Source organism: Palaemon carinicauda, chromosome 30, assembly GCF_036898095.1.
Source record: "Palaemon carinicauda isolate YSFRI2023 chromosome 30, ASM3689809v2, whole genome shotgun sequence".
In the NCBI taxonomy this organism is placed as follows: Eukaryota; Metazoa; Arthropoda; class Malacostraca; order Decapoda; family Palaemonidae; genus Palaemon; species Palaemon carinicauda.
The window spans coordinates 25,964,511-25,984,510 of record NC_090754.1 but is presented as its reverse complement, the minus strand read 5'-3'; the positions used below and the strand labels follow the sequence as shown (position 1 = coordinate 25,984,510).

The 20,000-nt window shown below is 42.6% G+C and overlaps 1 protein-coding gene across 1 annotated transcript in view; it reads left to right on the top strand.

The window, feature by feature from the left end:
• The first annotated feature begins 26 nt into the window (after positions 1–26).
• LOC137623433 (nucleolar protein 58-like) overlaps positions 27–20,000 on the top strand; it is a 46,323-nt gene continuing 26,349 nt past the window's right edge. Inside the window, exon 1 of the mRNA XM_068354267.1 lies at positions 27–470. Within this exon, the coding sequence (XP_068210368.1) occupies positions 27–470 (444 nt within the window). The remainder of the gene's footprint in view (positions 471–20,000) is intronic.

Genomic DNA, 20,000 nt, shown 5'->3' with positions numbered 1-20,000 from the left:
TCTGAAGGACGAGCTGCTTGCGACAAATGACTTCACTCAAAGAGGAACTTGAAGGGGGAGATAAGAAGAAAGGAAACAGACCTGGAATCAGGAAAGTGAAACTTAACAAGACAAGTTTAGAAATCTCGACCGAGATGGATGTTAAGGATGGTCAGAAAGAAGATGTCCAAAAGGATGTCAGAGACAATAAAAGTGAGGAAAAAGTAGTCGAGGCAGAGGACCAGGATGCCAACGGACGTAAGGCTGAGAAAGGCGCTCTCGGTGACACCAACAACCGCCAGGAAGAGCAAAAGCTCCAAAAGGAAACTTCCAGGGACGAGGAGAAGGAGGAGGAGGAGGAGAAGAAAAAGGAAGAAAAGATTGCAAAGAAAACTACTCGAAAACCTATCGTATTTGACCTGGAACCCAAGAAGCCCAAAGGGGTCATCTCCTCATCCGACAGTAGTCACATCACCTTCCAAGGTGAAAAGGTTAGAGCCACCACCACAAGGGACTATGGCCTCAACGGGTACGTGGCTGTCGACTTGAATGTCCTGAGGAAGTTCCACAGAGCCATATATGGAGTGGAAGGAAGGACGCTGATGGAAATCACCCGGCAGAGTGGAGTTAGCTTAATAGATATGCCACGAAGGCACGAATATAGTAATTTAATCACCATCAGTGGTACCATTAAGCAGGTTCAATTAGCAGCTGATCATATCGAATGGCTTCTGAGGAGTCTCACTGGTACTTAAATACTTCGGTCAGCAAATGGATAAAAAAGATGAAAAAAAAAAAATAATAAAAAAAATAGAAAAAAAAAATTAAAAAAAAATTAAAAAAAAAAAAAATCTAAAAATTAAAAACCCCTAAAAAGAAAAGCAAATTAAACCCCCCCCCCCCAAAAAAAAAAAAAAAGTTTAATTTCAGTTTATTTTGTGAGGGAAAGGAGATTCAGTCGAGTTTTGCCAGGACCAAACCTTCAGATAATTGTGCTCAATCCAACCAGGACGAGTTCGAGATACCACATCCACAGGAAGGAGATCCCCTCCCCCCCATCGGGATCTAAGGACTGACTGACTGACAGACAGCTAGAGGGAGGATACTTGGAAGGACTGACCAGCTTGGAGGATGCAAGGCTTAACTATCCAGCTTAAATTACAACTCTTGGAATAACCTGGAGGACAATGGCCTACTGAAGGAAGAAACCCCGCTGATTCTAGTATGCTCTGTACCTTGATGGACGAGTACAAGCCGTTTGTCAAGTGTGCAAATGGTTGGATATCTAGATCTATTCTTTATGATATCAACCTTCGGGTGGTTCAGGGGAAATAATCTAGAAGACCGGCTCTGCAGAGGGAACGAGCTAGGCTTCTTCTAGTAGCCAGTCTTGTCCTTATAGGTTGGACCAAGATAATCAGCTAGTGAAGGAAGCTGCGCCTCTTCGGAGCAGGTCAGTCTGGAAAGGTGTTCTGATATCAAATGGCTGCTGATGAAGGTTGAAGAACTGGGATGAGCAGAGTAAGTTTTGGTCCTTACAATTGGTGAGCTGATGCCCTCACAAAATTCTTCATTTTTTTTAGGCTTAATGTTTTTATTTTTAAGCTTAAGGTTTTGTTTTAGGTTTAAGGTCTTTCTTAGGCTTAAAGTTTATTATTTAGGCTTAACGTTTTTTTAGGCTTGAGGTTTTTTTTAGGCTTAAGGGTTTTTTTTCAGGCTTAAGGTTTTTTTTAGGCTTAAGATTTTTTTTTTAGGCTTAAGGTTTTTTTTTTAGGTTTAAGGTTCTTTTTTAGGTTAGGTTTAAGGTTCTTTTTTAGGCTTAAGGACTGGCTATGCAGGTGAAGAAACCCTGATAATGATGAATGAGCGGGGTTTGTTTGAGTGGGTAAAATGACGCTTGGCTTCACCGCCCGGCCTACAATGGCACTTGGCTTCACTGCCTGGCCTAAAATGGCACTTGGCTTCACCGCCTGGCCTAAAATGGCGCTTGGCTTCACCGCCTGGCCCGCTTGGCTTTATCGCCTGGCACAACAATGGCGCTTGGCTTCATTTTCTGGCCCGCTTGGCTTCATCGCCCGGCACAACAATGGCGCTTGGCTTCATTGCTGGTCCGCTTGGCTTCATCGACCGGCACAACAATGGCGCTTGGCTTCATCGCCTGGCCCGCTTGGCTTCACCGCTCGGCCTACAATGGCACTTGGCTTCACCGCCTGGCCTAAAATGGCGCTTGGCTTCACCACCTGGCCAACTTGGCTTCACTGCCCGGCCCAACAATGGCGCTTGGCTTCACCGCCTGGCCCGCTTGGATTCATCGCCCGGCACAACAATGGCGCTTGGCCTCACCGCCTGGCCCGCTTGGCTTCATCGCCCGGCACAACAATGGCGCTAGGCTTCATCGCCTGGCCCGCTTGGCTTCACAGCCTGGCCCGCTTGGCTTCACAGCCTGGCCCAACAATAGCGCTTAGGATTGTTAAATTGATTTTTTTTTTTTTTAGGCTCAAGGTTTTTTTTTTTAGGTTTAAGGTTCTTTTTTAGGCTTAAGGACTGGCTAAGCAGGTGAAGAAACGCTGATAATGATGAATGAGCGTGTCTTGTTTGAGTGGGTAAAATGACGCTTGGCTTCATTAACCGTCCAAAAATTGACGCTTGGCTTCACTGTACTGCCCACTTGGCTTCGCCGACCAGCCCAACAATGACGCTTGGCTTCACCACCCGGCCTTCAATGGCGCTTGGCTTTACCGCCCAGCCTACAATGGCACTTGGCTTCACCGCCTGGCCTAAAATGGCGCTTGGCTTCACCACCTGGCCCGCTTGGCTTCACTGCCCGGCCCAACAATGGCGCTTGGCTTCAGTGCCTGGCCCGCTTGGCTTCATCACCCGGCACAACAATGGCGCTTGGCTTCATTGCCTGGCCCGCTTGGCTTCATCACCCGGCACAACAATGGCGCTTGGCTTCATCGCCTGGCCCGCTTGGCTTCATCGCCTGGCCCGCTTGGCTTCACCGCCTGGCCCAACAATAGCGCTTAGAATTGGTAAATTGATTTTCTTTTTTTTTTCTTTTAGGCTTAAGGACTGGCTACGCAGGTGAAGAACAACTGTATAATGATGAATGAGCGCGTCCTGTTTGGGTGGGGAAAATGACGCTTGGCTTCACTGCCTCGCCTACAATGGCGCTTGGCTTCACCGCACGGATCACTTAGCTTAACCGCCCGGCCAAAACATGAAGCTTGGCTTCACCCCCGGCCCAACAATGGAGCTTAGCTTCACCGCCTGGCCCACTTGGCTTCATCGCCCGGGCCAACAATGGTGCTTGGCTTCACCGCCTGGCCTGCTTGGCTTCATCGCCTGGCCTGCTTGGCTTCCCCGCCCGGCTTACAATGGCGCTTGGCTTCACCGCCTGGCCCGCTTGGCTTCACTGCCCGGCTTACAATGGCGCTTGGCTTCACCGCCTGGCCCGCTTGGCTTTACCGCTGGGCACAACAATGGCGCTTGGCTTCACCGCCTGGCCTGCTTGGCTTCACCGCCCGGCCTAGATATGACGCTTGGCTTCACCGCCTGGCCCGCTTGGCTTCACCGCACGGATCACTTAGCTTAACCGCCCGGCCCAAACATGAAGCTTGGCTTCACCCCCGGCCCAACAATGGCGCTTAGCTTCACCGCCTGGCCTACAATGGCGCTTGGCTTCACCGCCGGGCCTACAATGGCGCTTGGCTTCACAGCCCAACCCAACAATGGTGCTTGGCTTCACCGCCTGGCCCGCTTGGCTTCACCGCCTGGCCCGCTTGGCTTCACCGCCTGGCCCGCTTGGCTTCACCGCCTGGCCCGCTTGGCTTCAGTGCCCGGCTTACAATGGCGCTTGGTTTCACTGCCTGGCCTGCTTGGCTTCAACGCCCGGCAAAACAATGGTGCTTGGTTTCACCGCCCGGCAAAACAATGGTGCTTGGCTTCAACACCTGGCCTACAATGGCGCTTAGCTTCACCGCCCGGTAAAACAATGGCACTTGACTTCACTGCCTGGCTTGCTTGGCTTCACTGCCCAGCTTACAATGGCGCTTGGCTTCACCACCTGGCCCGCTTGGCTTTACCTCCCAGCAAAACACTGGCGCTTGGCTTCACCGCCTGGCCCACTTGGCTTCACCGCCTGGCCCGCTTGGCTTCACCGCCCGGCCCAACAATGGCGCTTGGCTTCACAACCTGGCCTGCTTGGCTTTACCGCCCAGCAAAACAATGGCGCTTGGCTTCACCGCCTGGCCCGCTTGGCTTCATCGCCCGGGCCAACAATTGTGCTTGGCTTCACCGCCTGGCCTGCTTGGCTTCACCGCCTGGCCTGCTTGGCTTCACCGCCTGGCCTGCTTGGCTTCACCGCCTGGCCTGCTTGGCTTCCCCGCACGGCTTACAATGGCGCTTGGCTTCACCGCCGGGCCCGCTTGGCTTCACCGCCCGGATTACAATGGCGCTTGGCTTCACCGCCTGGCCCGCTTGGCTTTACCGCTCGGCACAACAATGGCGCTTGGCTTCACCGCCTGGCCTGCTTGGCTTCACCGCCCGGCCTAGATATGACGCTTGGCTTCACCGCCTGGCAAAACAATGGCCCTTGGCTTCACCACTGAATTTCAAATGTCATCAGTCATGACTGACTACTAATAGGCTAGCTGGAGTGAGGGAAGTTGACCGAAAGCTATTTCAGAAGGAAGGGCAACCTCTGGCGGCTGGAAAAACCCGTAAGTTCATTGCCCAAAATACAGAAGTAGGTTTCAAATTCCTTCTCTAAGTAAAACGGCTTAAATACAAGTCATGACTGACCACTAATAGGCTAGCTGGAGTGAGGGAAGTTGGCCGAAAGCTATTTCAGAAAGAAAGGGCAACCTCTGGCGCGGCGGAAAAACCAGTAAGTTCAATGCCCAAAATGTTGAAGTAGATTTCAAATTGCTTCTCTAAGTAATCCAACTCATATACATTTCATGACTGACCTCTAATAGGCTAGCTGGAGTAAGGGGAGTTGGCCGAAAGCTATTTCAGAAGAAAGGGCAACCTCTGGCGCGGCGGAAAAATCCGTAAGTTCAATGCCCAGAAAACTGAAGTAGGTTTCAAATTGCTTCTCTAAGTAATCCGACTCATATACAAGTCATGACACCACTAATAGGCTAGCTGGAGTGAGGGGAGTTGGCCGAAAGCTATTTCAGAAAGATGGGCAACCTCTGGCGCGGCGGAAAAACACATAAGTTCAATGCCCAGAAAACTGAAGTAGGTTTCAAATTGCCTCTCTAAGTAATCCCACTCAAATACAAGTCATGACTGACCCCTAATAGGCTAGCTGTAGTGAGGGAAGTTGGCCGAAAGCTATTTCAGTAGGAAGGGCAACCTCTGGCGCCGCGGAAAAACCCGTAAGTTCAATGCCCAGAAAACTGAAGTAGGTTTCAAATTGCTTCTGTAAGTAATCCAACTCAAATACAAGTCATGACTGACCCCTAATAGGCTAGCTGTAGCAAGGGAAGTTGGTCGAAAGCTATTTCAGTAGGAAGGGCAACCTCTGGCGCAGCGGAAAAGCCCGTAAGTTCAATGCCCAGAAAACTGAAGTAGGTTTCAAATTGCTTCTCTAAGTAATCCAACTCAAATACAAGTCATGACTGACCCCTAATAGGCTAGCTGTAGTGAGGGAAGTTGGCCGAAAGCTATTTCAGTAGGAAGGGCAACCTCAGGCGCGGCGGAAAAACTCGTAAGTTCAATGCCCAGAAAACTGAAGTAGGTTTCAAATTGCTTCTCTAATTAATCCAACTCAAATACAAGCTATGACCTACCCCTAATAGGCCAGCTGTAGTGAGGGAAGTTGGCCAAAAGCTATTTCAGTAGGAAGGGCAACCTCTAGCGCGGCAGAAAAACCCTGTAAGTTCAATGCCCAGAAAACTGAAGTAGGTTTCAAATTGCTTCTCTAAGTAATCCAACTCAAATACAAGCTATGACCTACCCCTAATAGGCCAGCTGTAGTGAGGGAAGTTGGCCAAAAGCTATTTCAGTAGGAAGGGCAACCTCTAGCGCGGCAGAAAAACCCTGTAAGTTCAATGCCCAGAAAACTGAAGTAGGTTTCAAATTGCTTCTCTAAGTAATCCAACTCAAATACAAGTCATGACTGACCCCTAATAGGCTATCCGTAGTGAGGGAAGTTGGCCGAAAGCTATTTCAGTAGGAAGGGCAACCTCTGGCGCTGCGGAAAAACCCGTAAGTTCAATGCCCAGAAAACTGAAGTAGGTATCAAATTGCTTCTCTAAGTAATCCAACTCAAATACAAGTCATGACTGACCCCTAATAGGCTAGCTGTAGTGAGGGAAGTTGGCCGAAAGCTATTTCAGTAGGAAGGGCAACCTCTGGCGCGGCGGAAAAACCCGTAAGTTCAATGCCCAGAAAACTGAAGTAGGTTTCAAATTGATTCTGTAAGTAATCCAACTCAAATACAAGTCATGACTGACCCCTAATAGGCTAGCTGTAGCGAGGGAAGTTGCCCAAAAGCTATTTCAGTAGGAAGGGCAACCTCTGGCGTGGCGGAAAAACCCGTAAGTTCAATGCCCAAAAAACTGAAGTAGGTTTCAAATTGCTTCTCTAAGCAATCCAATTCAAATACAAGTCATGACTGACCCCTAATAGGCTAGCTGTAGTGAAGGAAGTTGGCCAAAAACTATTTCAGTAGGAAGGGCGACCTCTGGCGCTGCGGAAAAACCCGTAAGTTCAATGCCCAAAAAACTGAAATAGGTTTCAAATTGCTTCTCTAAGTAATCCAACTCAAATACAAGTCATTACTGACCCCTAATAGGCTAGCTGTAGTAAGGGAAGTTGGCCGAAAGCTATTTCAGTAGGAAGGGCAACCTCTGGCGCGACGGAAAAACCCGTAAGTTCAATGCCCAGAAAACTGAAATAGGTTTTAAATTGCTTCTCTAAGTAATCCAACTCAAATACAAGCCATGACTGACCTCTAATAGGCTAGCTGTAGTGAGGGAAGTTAGTCGAAAGCTATTTCAGTAAGAAGGGCAACCTCTGGCGTGGCAGGAAAACCCGTAAGTTCAATGCCCAGAAAACTGAAGTAGGTTTCAAATTGCTTCCCTTATTCTTCCGACTCAAATATAAGTCATGAAATGTCATAATACATTTATGAAGTACTGATGAATTATTAATTGAGATGAAAAGGAAATAAAAAAAAGAGGGAAGGAAGAAGGGTCCTGAGAACCAAGCCTGCAATATTGGATGTGGGCAAAACCCACCTGATGAGCTCTTTGTTCAGAGCGAAACCCTTATGTATGTCACTTTGCTAGTGGTATGTATGAATTGATTATTTTTTATATATTTATATATATATTTATATATATATATATATATGTATATATATACATATATGTATATATATATATATATATATATATATATATATATATATATATATATATATATATATATATATATATGACATATTCAGACACACATGGCTTTCTGGTAGAAGGGAGCATATAATTAGAATCCCATTGATGGTTAAGTGTTGGCCTTCAAATGGCGATGCTTACAGCTCTATCTATTATGAGCTGGCCGTAGTTCCTCTCCTTCTGAACAATGTGTTTTCCATCAAATCATTCCGTATGAGAGGGTTTCTGGTCGTGGACATCAATATAGTGTTGGTTTACCCAGAGGAAATATGTGAATCACGACACCCTGAAGACGTACGCAAGTCCACAGAAATTGGGGTCAATAAATGAACATTATATTGATATCTCCGACGAGAAACCCTCTCATACAGAATGATTTGATGGAACACACATTGTTCAGAAGGAGAGGAACGAAGGCCAGCTCATGACAGCTGAAACTGTAAGCATCGCCACTTAAAGGCCAACACTTAACATTCAATGGGATTCTAGTCATACACTCCCTTCAAGATGAAAGCAATATGGGTAATCTCTGTGGTGGTGTATGTGCCTGCTTATGCGTCTGAATGTTTATGCATGTATATATATATGTATATATATATATATATATATATATATATATATATATATATATATATATATATATATATATATATACTGTATATATATATATATATATATATATATATATATATGTATGTATATACACACACACACATATATATATATACATATATATATATATATATATATATATATATATATATATATATATATATATATATTTATATATAAGTAAATAATCAACAATTATCCTCTTCTTAATCTAAGGATTTTTTAAATTTGTAATAACTTAAATTTCCAATTTTTAGTTTTATATAGAATATATTTTTAAAATATTCAATTATAATTTTTGTAGAACCTCATACATAAAATGAATCTAAAGTCCATATTAATCTGCAGATTGGTGATGGTGGGAGATTTTGTCTGATCGCTCACAGCAAACCAAACTAGTGTGGCAAACCAAACTAGTATGGGTGACCTGACTAAGATAGCTATCCAATATGTTCTAGCCACTGCAGATTGGTAATGGTGGGAGATTTTCATCTGATCGCTCACAGCAAGCAAACCTATAATGCATAGAATGGTTTATGTGATAGTCCGTATTTCATAATTTCAGATTGGAAGTTGGGAAACTTGTACAGTTTCTGAAAACATTTGACAGATGTTGGAATAAGTGTCAGACACATGCTTATTTTTGGATAAATTTCATATGCAGAAGGTTTATGTATGTTATTAATGCCTTTCTTCGTGAGTTTTATTAATTAATAAGAAATAGAGAGACAAATGCAGTTAGTAGTAATTGTAAAGATATAGAAAGAATTGTGGAGAGACATGAGAGTGAACGAGAAGTTAGGTAGGATGTTTTCAGTTAATTCCGCTGGATCTTTCCCGTAAACAACTCCCCTACGACAGGATCCGTTCTTGAATGACTCACGGAACCTAGACGAGCGAGGCGTGGAAGCCGGTGAAAAGTCACGTGATTAAGGATAGCTTGACACGCCCAGGACGACGATATATAAGGAACTGTAAGAGGTGATCTCGCTCTACGGGCCAACCAAGGGAAAGGCCCGTGCCAACAACAAGTGTTGGCTTTAATACCCCAACAACAACAAGTGATCTCGCTCTCTTCCTAGTAAGTCGCTCTGTTTACCAGGTCTAAAGATCTACTTAACCTGCCAGGTCGCGAAATTTTTTTTCCCAAACAGGTTTGCAGATTGGGACGGGGCTTCGTAGGCAGAAAACAGATTATAAGGGTAACTCCGTTATTACGGCTGCGTTGAGATTTGATGGGTAACTTGCTCATTAAAGTTATGATCAGTAACTGCATTCATAAAGAGCTGAAATTTTTATAGATAGCTTAATAATAATAATGATAATAATAATAATAATAATAATAATAATAATAATGACAATAATAATAATAATAATGATGATTATAATTATTACACACACACACACACACAGACACACACACACACACACATATATATATATATATATATATATATATATATATATTTACATATATATATACATATATATGTATATATATATATATATATATATATATATATACATATATATATATATATATATATATGTATATATATATATGTATATATGTATATGTATATATGTGTGTATATATATATAAATATATATATATATATATATATATATATATATATATATATATATATATATTTATATATATATATATGCCCCCTGTGGCTACGGGGGCATAAAAACAATTAGAATAATGCCAACGTTATCCCTGCTTGTCGTAAGAGGCGACTAAAAGGGACTGGACGAGGGGGCTGGGAACCCCCTCTCCTGTATCTACATCCTGTGAGACATCGACAAAGAGATGGAGCTGGGGGGAGAGTGACTGCTCCCCGCACTCTAGTTTTGGGGTGTTTGAATGTGCGTAGATGTAGTAGGATAGAGAGTAAAAGATGTGAAATTGGAAGTATGTTTAGGAATAGAAGGATGGATGTATTGGCCTTGTGTGAGACAAAGATAAAAGAAAAGGGTGAAGTGATGTTTGGTGAAATGTCTGGTAGAGTGTCTGGGATTGAAAGGGGAAGAGCGAGAGAGGGTGTGGCTTTATTGCTGAGTGAATGGATGACAGGTAAAGTAGTGGAATGGAGGGAGATATCATCTAGGTTAATGTGGGTAAGGGTTAGGTTGGGTAGGGAATGTTGGGCGTTTGTCAGTGCGTATGGACCAGGTAGTGAGAAAAGTGAAGAAGAGCGGAATGAGTTCTGGAATGAATTAACTAGGTGTGTAGAAGGACTGGGTAAAAGGAATTATGTAGTTGTCATGGGTGACTTAAATGCTAGAGTGGGCGCTGGAGAGGTAGAAGGTGTCATTGGGAAGTATGGCGTACCAGGTGAAAATGAGAGTGGTGAGAGACTGGTAGATATGTGTGTTGAGCAAGAGATGGTGATAAGTAATAGCTTTTTCAAAAAGAAAGATAAAAATAAGTATACATGGGTAAGAGTGGGAAATGTAAGAGTAGTAGAAAGGGCATTAATGGATTATGTGTTGATAACTAAAAGAATGTTTGGAAGATTGAAAGACGTGCACGTGTCTAGGGGTATGGATAACGGTATGTCGGATTATTTTTTGGTGGAAGGAAAATTAGTTGTAGCAAAAGAGTGGGGGAATAGAGTAGGTGGATGTAAAAGTGTGTTAGTGAGGGTTGAAGAGCTAATAAAACCGGGGGTAAAAAGTAAATATCAGGAAAGGTTGAAAATGACATATGACGAAGTGAAAGTAAGAGAAACTGGCAATTTAGAGGAGGAGTGGAAGTTAGTAAAAGAAAATTTTGTTGGGATTGCAAGTGATGTGTGTGGCAAGAAGGTTGTTGGAGGCAGCATGAGGAAGGGCAGTGAATGGTGGAATGAAGGAGTGAAGGTAAAAGTGGAAGAGAAAAAGAGGGCTTTTGAAGAATGGCTGCAGAGTAATAGTATAGAGAAGTATGAAAAATATAAAGAGAAAAATGTGGAAGTAAAGCGCAAGGTACATGAGGCAAAGAGGGCAGCTGACCTGAGGTGGGGTCAGGGATTGGGTCAGAGTGGGGCTGAGACAGGGATGTGGGATGTCGCCGTGGTTGTTTAACTTGTATGTTGATGGAGTGGTGAGAGAGGTGAATGCTCGAGTGCTTGGACGAGGATTAAAACTGGTAGACGAGAATGACCATGAATGGGAGGTAAATCAGTTTTTGTTTGCGGATGATGCTGTACTGGTTGAAGACACAGAAGAGAAGCTTGGCCGATTAGTGACAGAATTTGGAAGAGTGTGTGAGAGAAGGAAGTTGAGAGTTAATGTGGCTAAGAGTAAGGTTATGAGATGTACGAGAAGGGAAGGTGGTGCAAGGTTGAATGTCATGTTGAATGGAGAGTTACTTGAGGAGGTGGATCAGTTTAAGTACTTGGGGTCTGTTGTTGCAGCAAATGGTGGAGTGGAAGCAGATGTACGTCAGAGAGTGAATGAAGGTTGCAAAGTGTTGGGGGCAGTTAAGGGAGTAGTAAAAAATAGAGGGTTGGGCATGAATGCAAAGAGAGTTCTATATGAGAAAGTGATTGTACCAACTGTGATGTATGGATCGGAGTTGTGGGGAATGAAAGTGATGGAGAGACAGAAAGTGAATGTGGTTGAGATGAAGTGTCTAAGGAGTATGGCTGGTGTATCTCGAGTAGATAGGGTTAGGAACGAAGTGGTGAGAGAGAGAACGGGTGTAAGAAATGAGTTAGCAGCTAGAGTGGATATGAATGTGTTGAGGTGGTTTGGCCATGTTGAGAGAATGGAAAATGACTGTCTGCTAAAGAAGGTGATGAATTCAAGTGTTGATGGGAGAAGTACAAGAGGAAGGCCAAGGTTTGGGTGGATGGATGGAGTGAAGGAAGCTCGGGGTGATAGGAGGATAGATGTGAGAGAGGCAAGAGAGCGTGCTAGAAATAGGAATGAATGGCGAGCGATTGTGACGCAGTTCCGGTAGGCCCTGCTGCTTCCTCCGATGCATTAGATGACCGCGGAGGTAGCAGCAGTAGGGGATTCAGCATTATGAAGCTTCATCTGTGGTGGATAATGTGGGAGGGTGGGCTGTGGCACCCTAGCAGTACCAGCTGAACTCGGTTGAGTCCTTTGTTAGGCTGGGAGGAACGTAGAGAGTAGAGGTCCACTTTTTTTGTTTTGTTTCATTTGTTGATGTCGGCTACCTTCCAAAATTGGGGGAAGTACCTTGGTATATATATACATATATGTATATATATATATATATATATATATATATATATATATATATATATATATATTCATTTATATATATATATATATATATATATATATATATATATATATATATCATGATTGGCCTATGAAAACTAAATGTTACTGAATAACTTAATTTTCCAAACTTTCCTTGTATGGATAACGGTATGTCGGATTATTTTTTGGTGGAAGGAAAATTAGTTGTAGCAAAAGAGTGGGGGAATAGAGTAGGTGGATGTAAAAGTGTGTTAGTGAGGGTTGAAGAGCTAATAAAACCGGGGGTAAAAAGTAAATATCAGGAAAGGTTGAAAATGACATATGACGAAGTGAAAGTAAGAGAAACTGACAATTTAGAGGAGGAGTGGAAGTTAGTAAAAGAAAATTTTGTTGGGATTGGAAGTGATGTGTGTGGCAAGAAGGTTGTTGGAGGCAGCATGAGGAAGAGCAGTGAATGGTGGAATGAAGAAGTGAAGGTAAAAGTGGAAGAGAAAAAGAGGGCTTTTGAAGAATGGCTGCAGAGTAATAGTATAGAGAAGTATGAAAAATATAAAGAGAAAAATGTGGAAGTAAAGCGCAAGGTACATGAGGCAAAGAGGGCAGCTGACCTGAGGTGGGGTCAGGGATTGGGTCAGAGTGGGGCTGAGACAGGGATATGGGATGTCGCCGTGGTTGTTTAACTTGTATGTTGATGGAGTGGTGAGAGAGGTGAATGCTCGAGTGCTTGGACGAGGATTAAAACTGGTAGACGAGAATGACCATGAATGGGAGGTAAATCAGTTTTTTGTTTGCGGATGATACTGTACTGGTTGAAGACACAGAAGAGAAGCTTGGCCGATTAGTGACAAAATTTGGAAGAGTGTGTGAGAGAAGGAAGTTGAGAGTTAATGTGGCTAAGAGTAAGGTTATGAGATGTACGAGAAGGGAAGGTGGTGCAAGGTTGAATGTCATGTTGAATGGAAAGTTACTTGAGGAGGTGAATCAGTTTAAGTACTTGGGGTCTGTTGCTGCAGCAAATGGTGGAGTGGAAGCAGATGTACGTCAGAGAGTGAATGAAGGTTGCAAAGTGTTGGGGGCAGTTAAGGGAGTAGTAAAAAATAGAGGGTTGGGCATGAATGCAAAGAGAGTTCTATATGAGAAAGTGATTGTACCAACTGTGATGTATGGATCGGAGTTATGGGGAATGAAAGTGATGGAGAGACAAAAATTGAATGTGGTTGAGATGAAGTGTCTAAGGAGTATGGCTGGTGTATCTCGAGTAGATAGAGTTAGGAACGAAGTGGTGAGAGAGAAAACGGGTGTAAGAAATGAGTTAGCAGCTAGAGTGGATATGAATGTGTTGAGGTGGTTTGGAAAATGACTGTCTGCTAAAGAAGGTGATGAATGCAAGAGTTGATGGGAGAAGTACAAGAGGAAGGCCAAGGTTTGGGTGGATGGATGGAGTGAAGGAAGCTCGGGGTGATAGGAGGATAGATGTGAGAGAGGCAAGAGAGCGTGCTAGAAATAGGAATGAATGGCGAGTGTTACAACCTACCAGGTTGTAATGCAGGTTCTTAAATTCTCATGGATTGCAGTCGGTAAAAATACGTCAGTGATAAGGAAAGACGGAAACAAAGACCCAAGAAAACTTAACAATATTTATTATAAATAAGAACAATAACTTAAATCAACCTTGTGAGATTAAATACACTTACACATATTCAAGACAACAAATAATGGTTCTCGGGAACTCACAAGAAAATAACCTAAAGCTACTACACTAAGCCCTAAACATGAGAAAATTCCAAGAGAGAAAACACTTAATAATAACGAGGTGGATCCAAAATACAGCTAGCCAAAGTCAATAACCTAATAATAAAAAGGAAGAAGGAAGTAGGAGATGAAAACAACGAAAACCTTAATATTCCTACCTATCTTACAACACTAAACAATACAGAATTACAGTAAACAGTTACACAACATAGCAATAGAACTCGTATATATAGAATTAGACAATTAATAATATATATAACTTCACCTCAAGTGAAGTACAGAAGAGTTGAACACAAGGCCGTACTTAATTCCTCAAGCCGCTATACTGAAGGGTACAACTGTACGCCAGGCACTGAAGGGCAATCCACTTCCCTACACAAAAGGAACGATAATTTGTCTTACCTGGCGTCAGCCTCCCTACTTATCACCTCACGAGCCAGTTTGCTCTCACACTCGTACACAGCTGGACTGGAGGAATAAGGCCAGTAAAATCAAGGTTCAGTGTCGGGAAACAGCGTCGACACAATTCCCGTACAAATCCTCCGACGGGAACAAGTAGCAGAAAACTACCGTCGCAGATGACAGAGCATCTGCTAAACACTCATCAGAAGTGCGAAGGTAATTGCCAAAGTCGTCCTCCAAGACACCATGAATGCTGAGACGGGAAATAGTGTCGGTGAGAGCTTGTCAAGGCCCGAACTGCCTTCACTGGTCGACCATGTCCACTCATCACCTTCCCAGCGTTCATCAACACTCACAGCAAAAAAAAAACAATCGTTAAAACGATAGTCCACTAATACACAAAGGAGGAGGAGGAGGCACAAAAACACTATTCAACAATCGGAGAGCCACTTACATTAACACTATAGTAAACAAACAACAAAAATACTTTAACTTAAAAAGAAAAACAAGGCTGATTTAAATAAAATAAAGAAATAATTTTACGTTAACCTAATACCTTCCTCCCCCAAAACAAAAAAAATTATTCACATAGAATACATTTTTTTTTCAAAATTAAATACTGTAAAAATGCTGAAATGAAAATTAATTAACAATGTTACGGAAATACAAAACCTGAAAAGAAGTTATAAATATAACAATACATATGCCAAAAAGAAAAAAAAAAACACATAGCTTCACGAAGAAGACTTACCAAATCAGAAAATGGGACTCTTAAATTAAAGGCTAAACTATACCTCCAACGAGTGCAAAATAATAGGAAAAAAATTGATAGACCTTACTAAGGTTGAACATACAAAAACAACGGACTTAACCAAACCTACATATAAACTAAACTCTAAGATAAGGACTCACTCATACGCACACCCATACTGGCCATTAGATTTTACTATGGAAAAATAGTTTTATACAAACCCCATGAAGACACGAGAAGGGCGAGGGAGGGACAAAAGCCAAGATTACATACGAGAAAGGGCATCAGGAATGCGGTTCTCCGATCCCTTAATATGTTTTATAACCAGAGTGAATTCCTGCAACTGCAAAGCCCATCTCAAAATTCTCTGATTGGACCCTTTCATCCTTTCTATGAACACTAGAGGATTGTGGTCAGTCCAAATCTCTATCGGGAAGGAGAAATTGGTCACATAGGGTTTAAAATGTAACAAAGTACGAACCAAGGCCAAGGCCTCCTTCTCGATAGTTGAATACCGCCTCTCTGCTGCCAATAGTTTACGGCTAAAGTAAGACACGGGAAGTACCTCTCCAGCCCCATTTCTCTGAAAGAGAACACCTCCAATGCCCACATCACTAGCATCCACCGCGATAATGAAAGGTTTCTGAAAATCAGGGGATATTAATATTGGGTTTGATATCAGCACCAGCTTGAGTTTAATGAAAGACTCCTCACATTGAGGAGACCACGCAAATTTCTGTCCTTTCTCCAATAACTTAGTAAGCGGCTGAGCAATGTCCGAGAAGTTTCGCACAAACCTTCTATAATAACCCGTCATTCCAAGGACTCTCCGAACTTCCCTGACATTACTCGGCCTCTTCAAATTTAAAATGGCATCGAGATTGGCTTGTTTAGGGGCTACCTGACCCAAACCAACCTCATGACCCAAATAGCACACTTTGGCTTTACCAAATTCACACTTACCCAAGTTCACAACAAGACCGGCATCCCTCAAAGCTTCAAACACTTTTCTCAATCTTACTATATGAGTTTGCCAATCATTGCTGTGAACAACTAAATCATCAATATAAATCTCAGTGCCTTTCAACCCACAAATGACTCTGTTCATAAGCCTCTGAAAGGTGCATGCAGCATTTTTCATCCCAAAGGGCATCACTTTACATTCGTAAAGCCCAAAGGGAGTTACAAATGCGGAAATTTCCCGGGCTCGATCAGACAGGGGCACTTGCCAATACCCTTTCAGCAAATCCAACTTGGTTATGAATTTTGCAGACCCTATCTGATCGAGACAGTCGTCAATGCGAGGCAAAGGAAAAGAGTCATTTTTGGTACTGGCATTAACTTTACGGTAATCCACACACATTCTGTACTTTCCATCAGACTTTTTAACTAAAACTATCGGAGAGCTCCAAGGACTTATCGAAGGTTGGATGAGGTCATGTTTCAGCATATACTTTATTTCCTCCTCGACTATGTCCCTTTTCACTGGATTTAGTCGATAAGGACTCTGCTTTACGGGAGAAGCACTGCCCACATCCACATCATGCTGAAGCAACCTCGTCCTACCTGGCGAACTAAGAAATATTTCTGGAAAAGAACAGATTAAATTAATAATGTCCCTTTTCTGGGTAACTTCCAGATGGTCCAGCTCTCTTTTCAAAACCTCTAGATTTTGAACGTTATTAAAGAGAGCATCAGAAGATACCTGACCAACCAAGTCCTCAAAGTTATCCTCTGGAGACTCTACTTCTACAGACACAGGTTCACACACTATAGCTAAAGGATCCCTACCACCTGAAATATAAGATTTTAATCTATTAATATGAAAGACCCGGCACTTTCGTTTGGTCCCGGGGGCTTCAATTTCATAATTCACTTCAGACAATTTTCTCAAAACCTTCCAGGGCCCCTTATACCTTGGCTCAAGGAAATTGTCTGAGTCTGTACTCAACACCAATACCAATTCCCCAGGCTCAAACGATCGCACCTTGGTTTTCTTATCAAAATTTGATTTCATGATTACTTGGGAGGAAGCCAAATTTTCTCTTGCAAATTTCCACGCAATGGCTAACTTTTTCCGTAAATTCTCTACAAATTCCATCACATTAAGTTCCTTTTTCTGCCCAGATGATAACAATTCATGAAAAATTTCCAACGGACCACGTACTTTGTGCCCATAGATCAGCTCAAAGGGAGCTACACCTGTAGATGCATTTGGATGGTTCCTTATGGCAAAGAGAGCAAAGGGAAGTCCCTTCTCCCAATCCTCTCCTTTTTCATAGCAGTATTTTTTTAAAACTGATTTAAGTGTCTGGTGGAATCTTTCCACCACACCCTGACTCTCGGGATGGTAAGGTACGCTGGTAGTGCACTGAATGGCCAGTTCAGCACACTTACCCCTAAATACCTTACTCGTAAAATTCGTCCCACAGTCGGTCTGAATTTTACGAGGAAGTCCGTATCGGGAGAAAAATTCAACAAGCTTCTCAAATACTGCATTGGAAGTTATCTTTTTCATTGGGAATGCTTCAGGAAATCTAGAAGCTCGGTCCATGATGGTCAGGAGATGAGTAAACCCAGTCTTTGTTCTGGGCAAAGGCCCCACCACATCTATAACCAATTCCACAAAAGGTTCCCCAATTGCAGGAATGGGATTTAGAGGTGCTTTAGGGATCACTTGATTGGGCTTTCCCATCACCTGACAAACCTCGCAATTACTAACAAATTGTTTTACTGATGATTTCAATCCTGGCCACCAAAAACATTTTGCTAATCTTTTGAACGTCTTAAATACTCCAAAGTGACCAGAAAAAGAATCATCATGTGACAACTTCAAAACAGACTCCCTAAATTGTGAGGGAACCACAATTTGTTCCACTCGAGAAGTTTTGTTCAGATCATGTGTAGATGGACGACTAATTCGATATAACAAACCTTTCATTACACAAAACCTCGGTTTAGTTAAATCGGCTGTGTCACCCAACTCAAAATCAAACTCTTGTTTCTGAGCCTCAATAAACGTTAAACGGTCCCAATCAAGTTGCAAGATATTACTAGTACTACTAGGACTACCTACTGGCCCGGGCCTTTCTAACTCTACTTCTAAACTACTTAAATCTAAGTCATCACCATTTATCAAATCAGCTGCCTTAGCGGAGGCCCGAGTCACCACCGTCACAGGACAAGCATTCACAGTCACAATAGGGAATAATTCCAGACCCCTATGGTCTACCATGTCATTTCCTAAAATACCATCTATATTTGGAATAGGGAGTTTCTCCACCACAGCCAACTCTGTTACCTCATTATATCCAGGGAATGATAATTCAACTTCCACCAATGGAGCTGAAACCACAGTATTCGGGAAACCTCCCAGAATCACATAATTCCCTGAATATTCAACTAAACCATTTAAAGATTCCCTTAATACTAAAGAACGAGCTGACCCTGTGTCTCGCAAAAATTTTACCTTTAGAATTCCTGAATTCGTAACCAGTCTACCAGGCCATATATATTTATCATAGAGTCATGAAGGTCTATTACCAGTTGGTTTTACATTGCTGTCATCACTACTATTCACATTGCTACCTTCCGCTACCGGTGGATTCTCAACCTTGGGGGTGTTAGGAATAGACTTATTTGTTATTACAGATATAGGATTGTCAATATTGTTATTATTTCTCTCCAGATACCTCCTCCTGGCGTTACACTGAGCTTGATAATGTCCAGGCTTATTGCACCAAAAACAGGTCCCATTACCTTTGCTCACATTACCAGACACTACCCTGTTTTTGGAGAAGAATCTAGAGGGCTCTCCATTTGAAATATTTCCCTGAGTCTTCTCATTCTTATAATAGGTTGGAACACCTGACTGCTTTACCCTGTTGTTAGCTACATTATTATATTTATTATTACCATCATTTGGCTTGGCAGACTGGAAATCTATACCCTGAGACCCAAAATTGCCGGAGCCTGCTCGATGGGTTAAAATAAATTCATCGGCAATCTGAGCCGCTTTACTTAGACTGACGGCTTTCACCTCTTCCAAATATATCCTCAGTTCTTTGCTACAATACTTCTTAAATTCTTCCATCAACATTAATTCCCTCAAGGAGGAGAAAGAGACTACCTGACGACTCTTCAGCCAATTATCAAATTGCTCCTCCTTGAGCCTCGCAAACTCAACATATGAAACAGAAGCATGCTTACTAAAATTTCTAAATTTTAGACGATAGGCCTCAGGGACAAGATCATAAGCCTTGAGGACCAACGCCTTTACTTTACCATAATCACGGGCTACACTCTCCTCCAAAGAATTATAAACCCTGATTGCCTTGCCCACCAGCCTACACTGAATTAAGACTGTCCACATCTCGGCGGGCCAAGACAACCTGGTAGCTACCCGTTCAAATGCTTTAAAAAATTCCGGCACATCTTTTTCGTCAAATACAGGGACTAACTTCAAAGCTGCCCCTATATTAAATTTATCGACATATGGACCACAAGGAGTACTCAATTTATTAGGAACATTTTGTAATTTAGCCAACTCCAAATTTACTTTAGCCATCTCTAGTTCATGTCTCCGCACCTTCTCGTTCTCCTCAAACTCAAGTTTCACTAACTCTATCCTCTTGCAAATTAATCTATATTCATAGTCCTCTTGGGACAACACAGGCTGCACTGGAACTACATTCTCTGGGACAGATTTTTCTACAACAAATGGGTTTGTAGACACGTTACCTTTATCTTGCAATTTAGCATTTCCTTCAAAAATAGTTCCAGTACGAGGGGGGTCCTCAAACAAAGAAAGGCCTGGATTCACACTCACATCATCAATCACACTATCCTCGCGCTCCGAACCACTATCATCAACACTG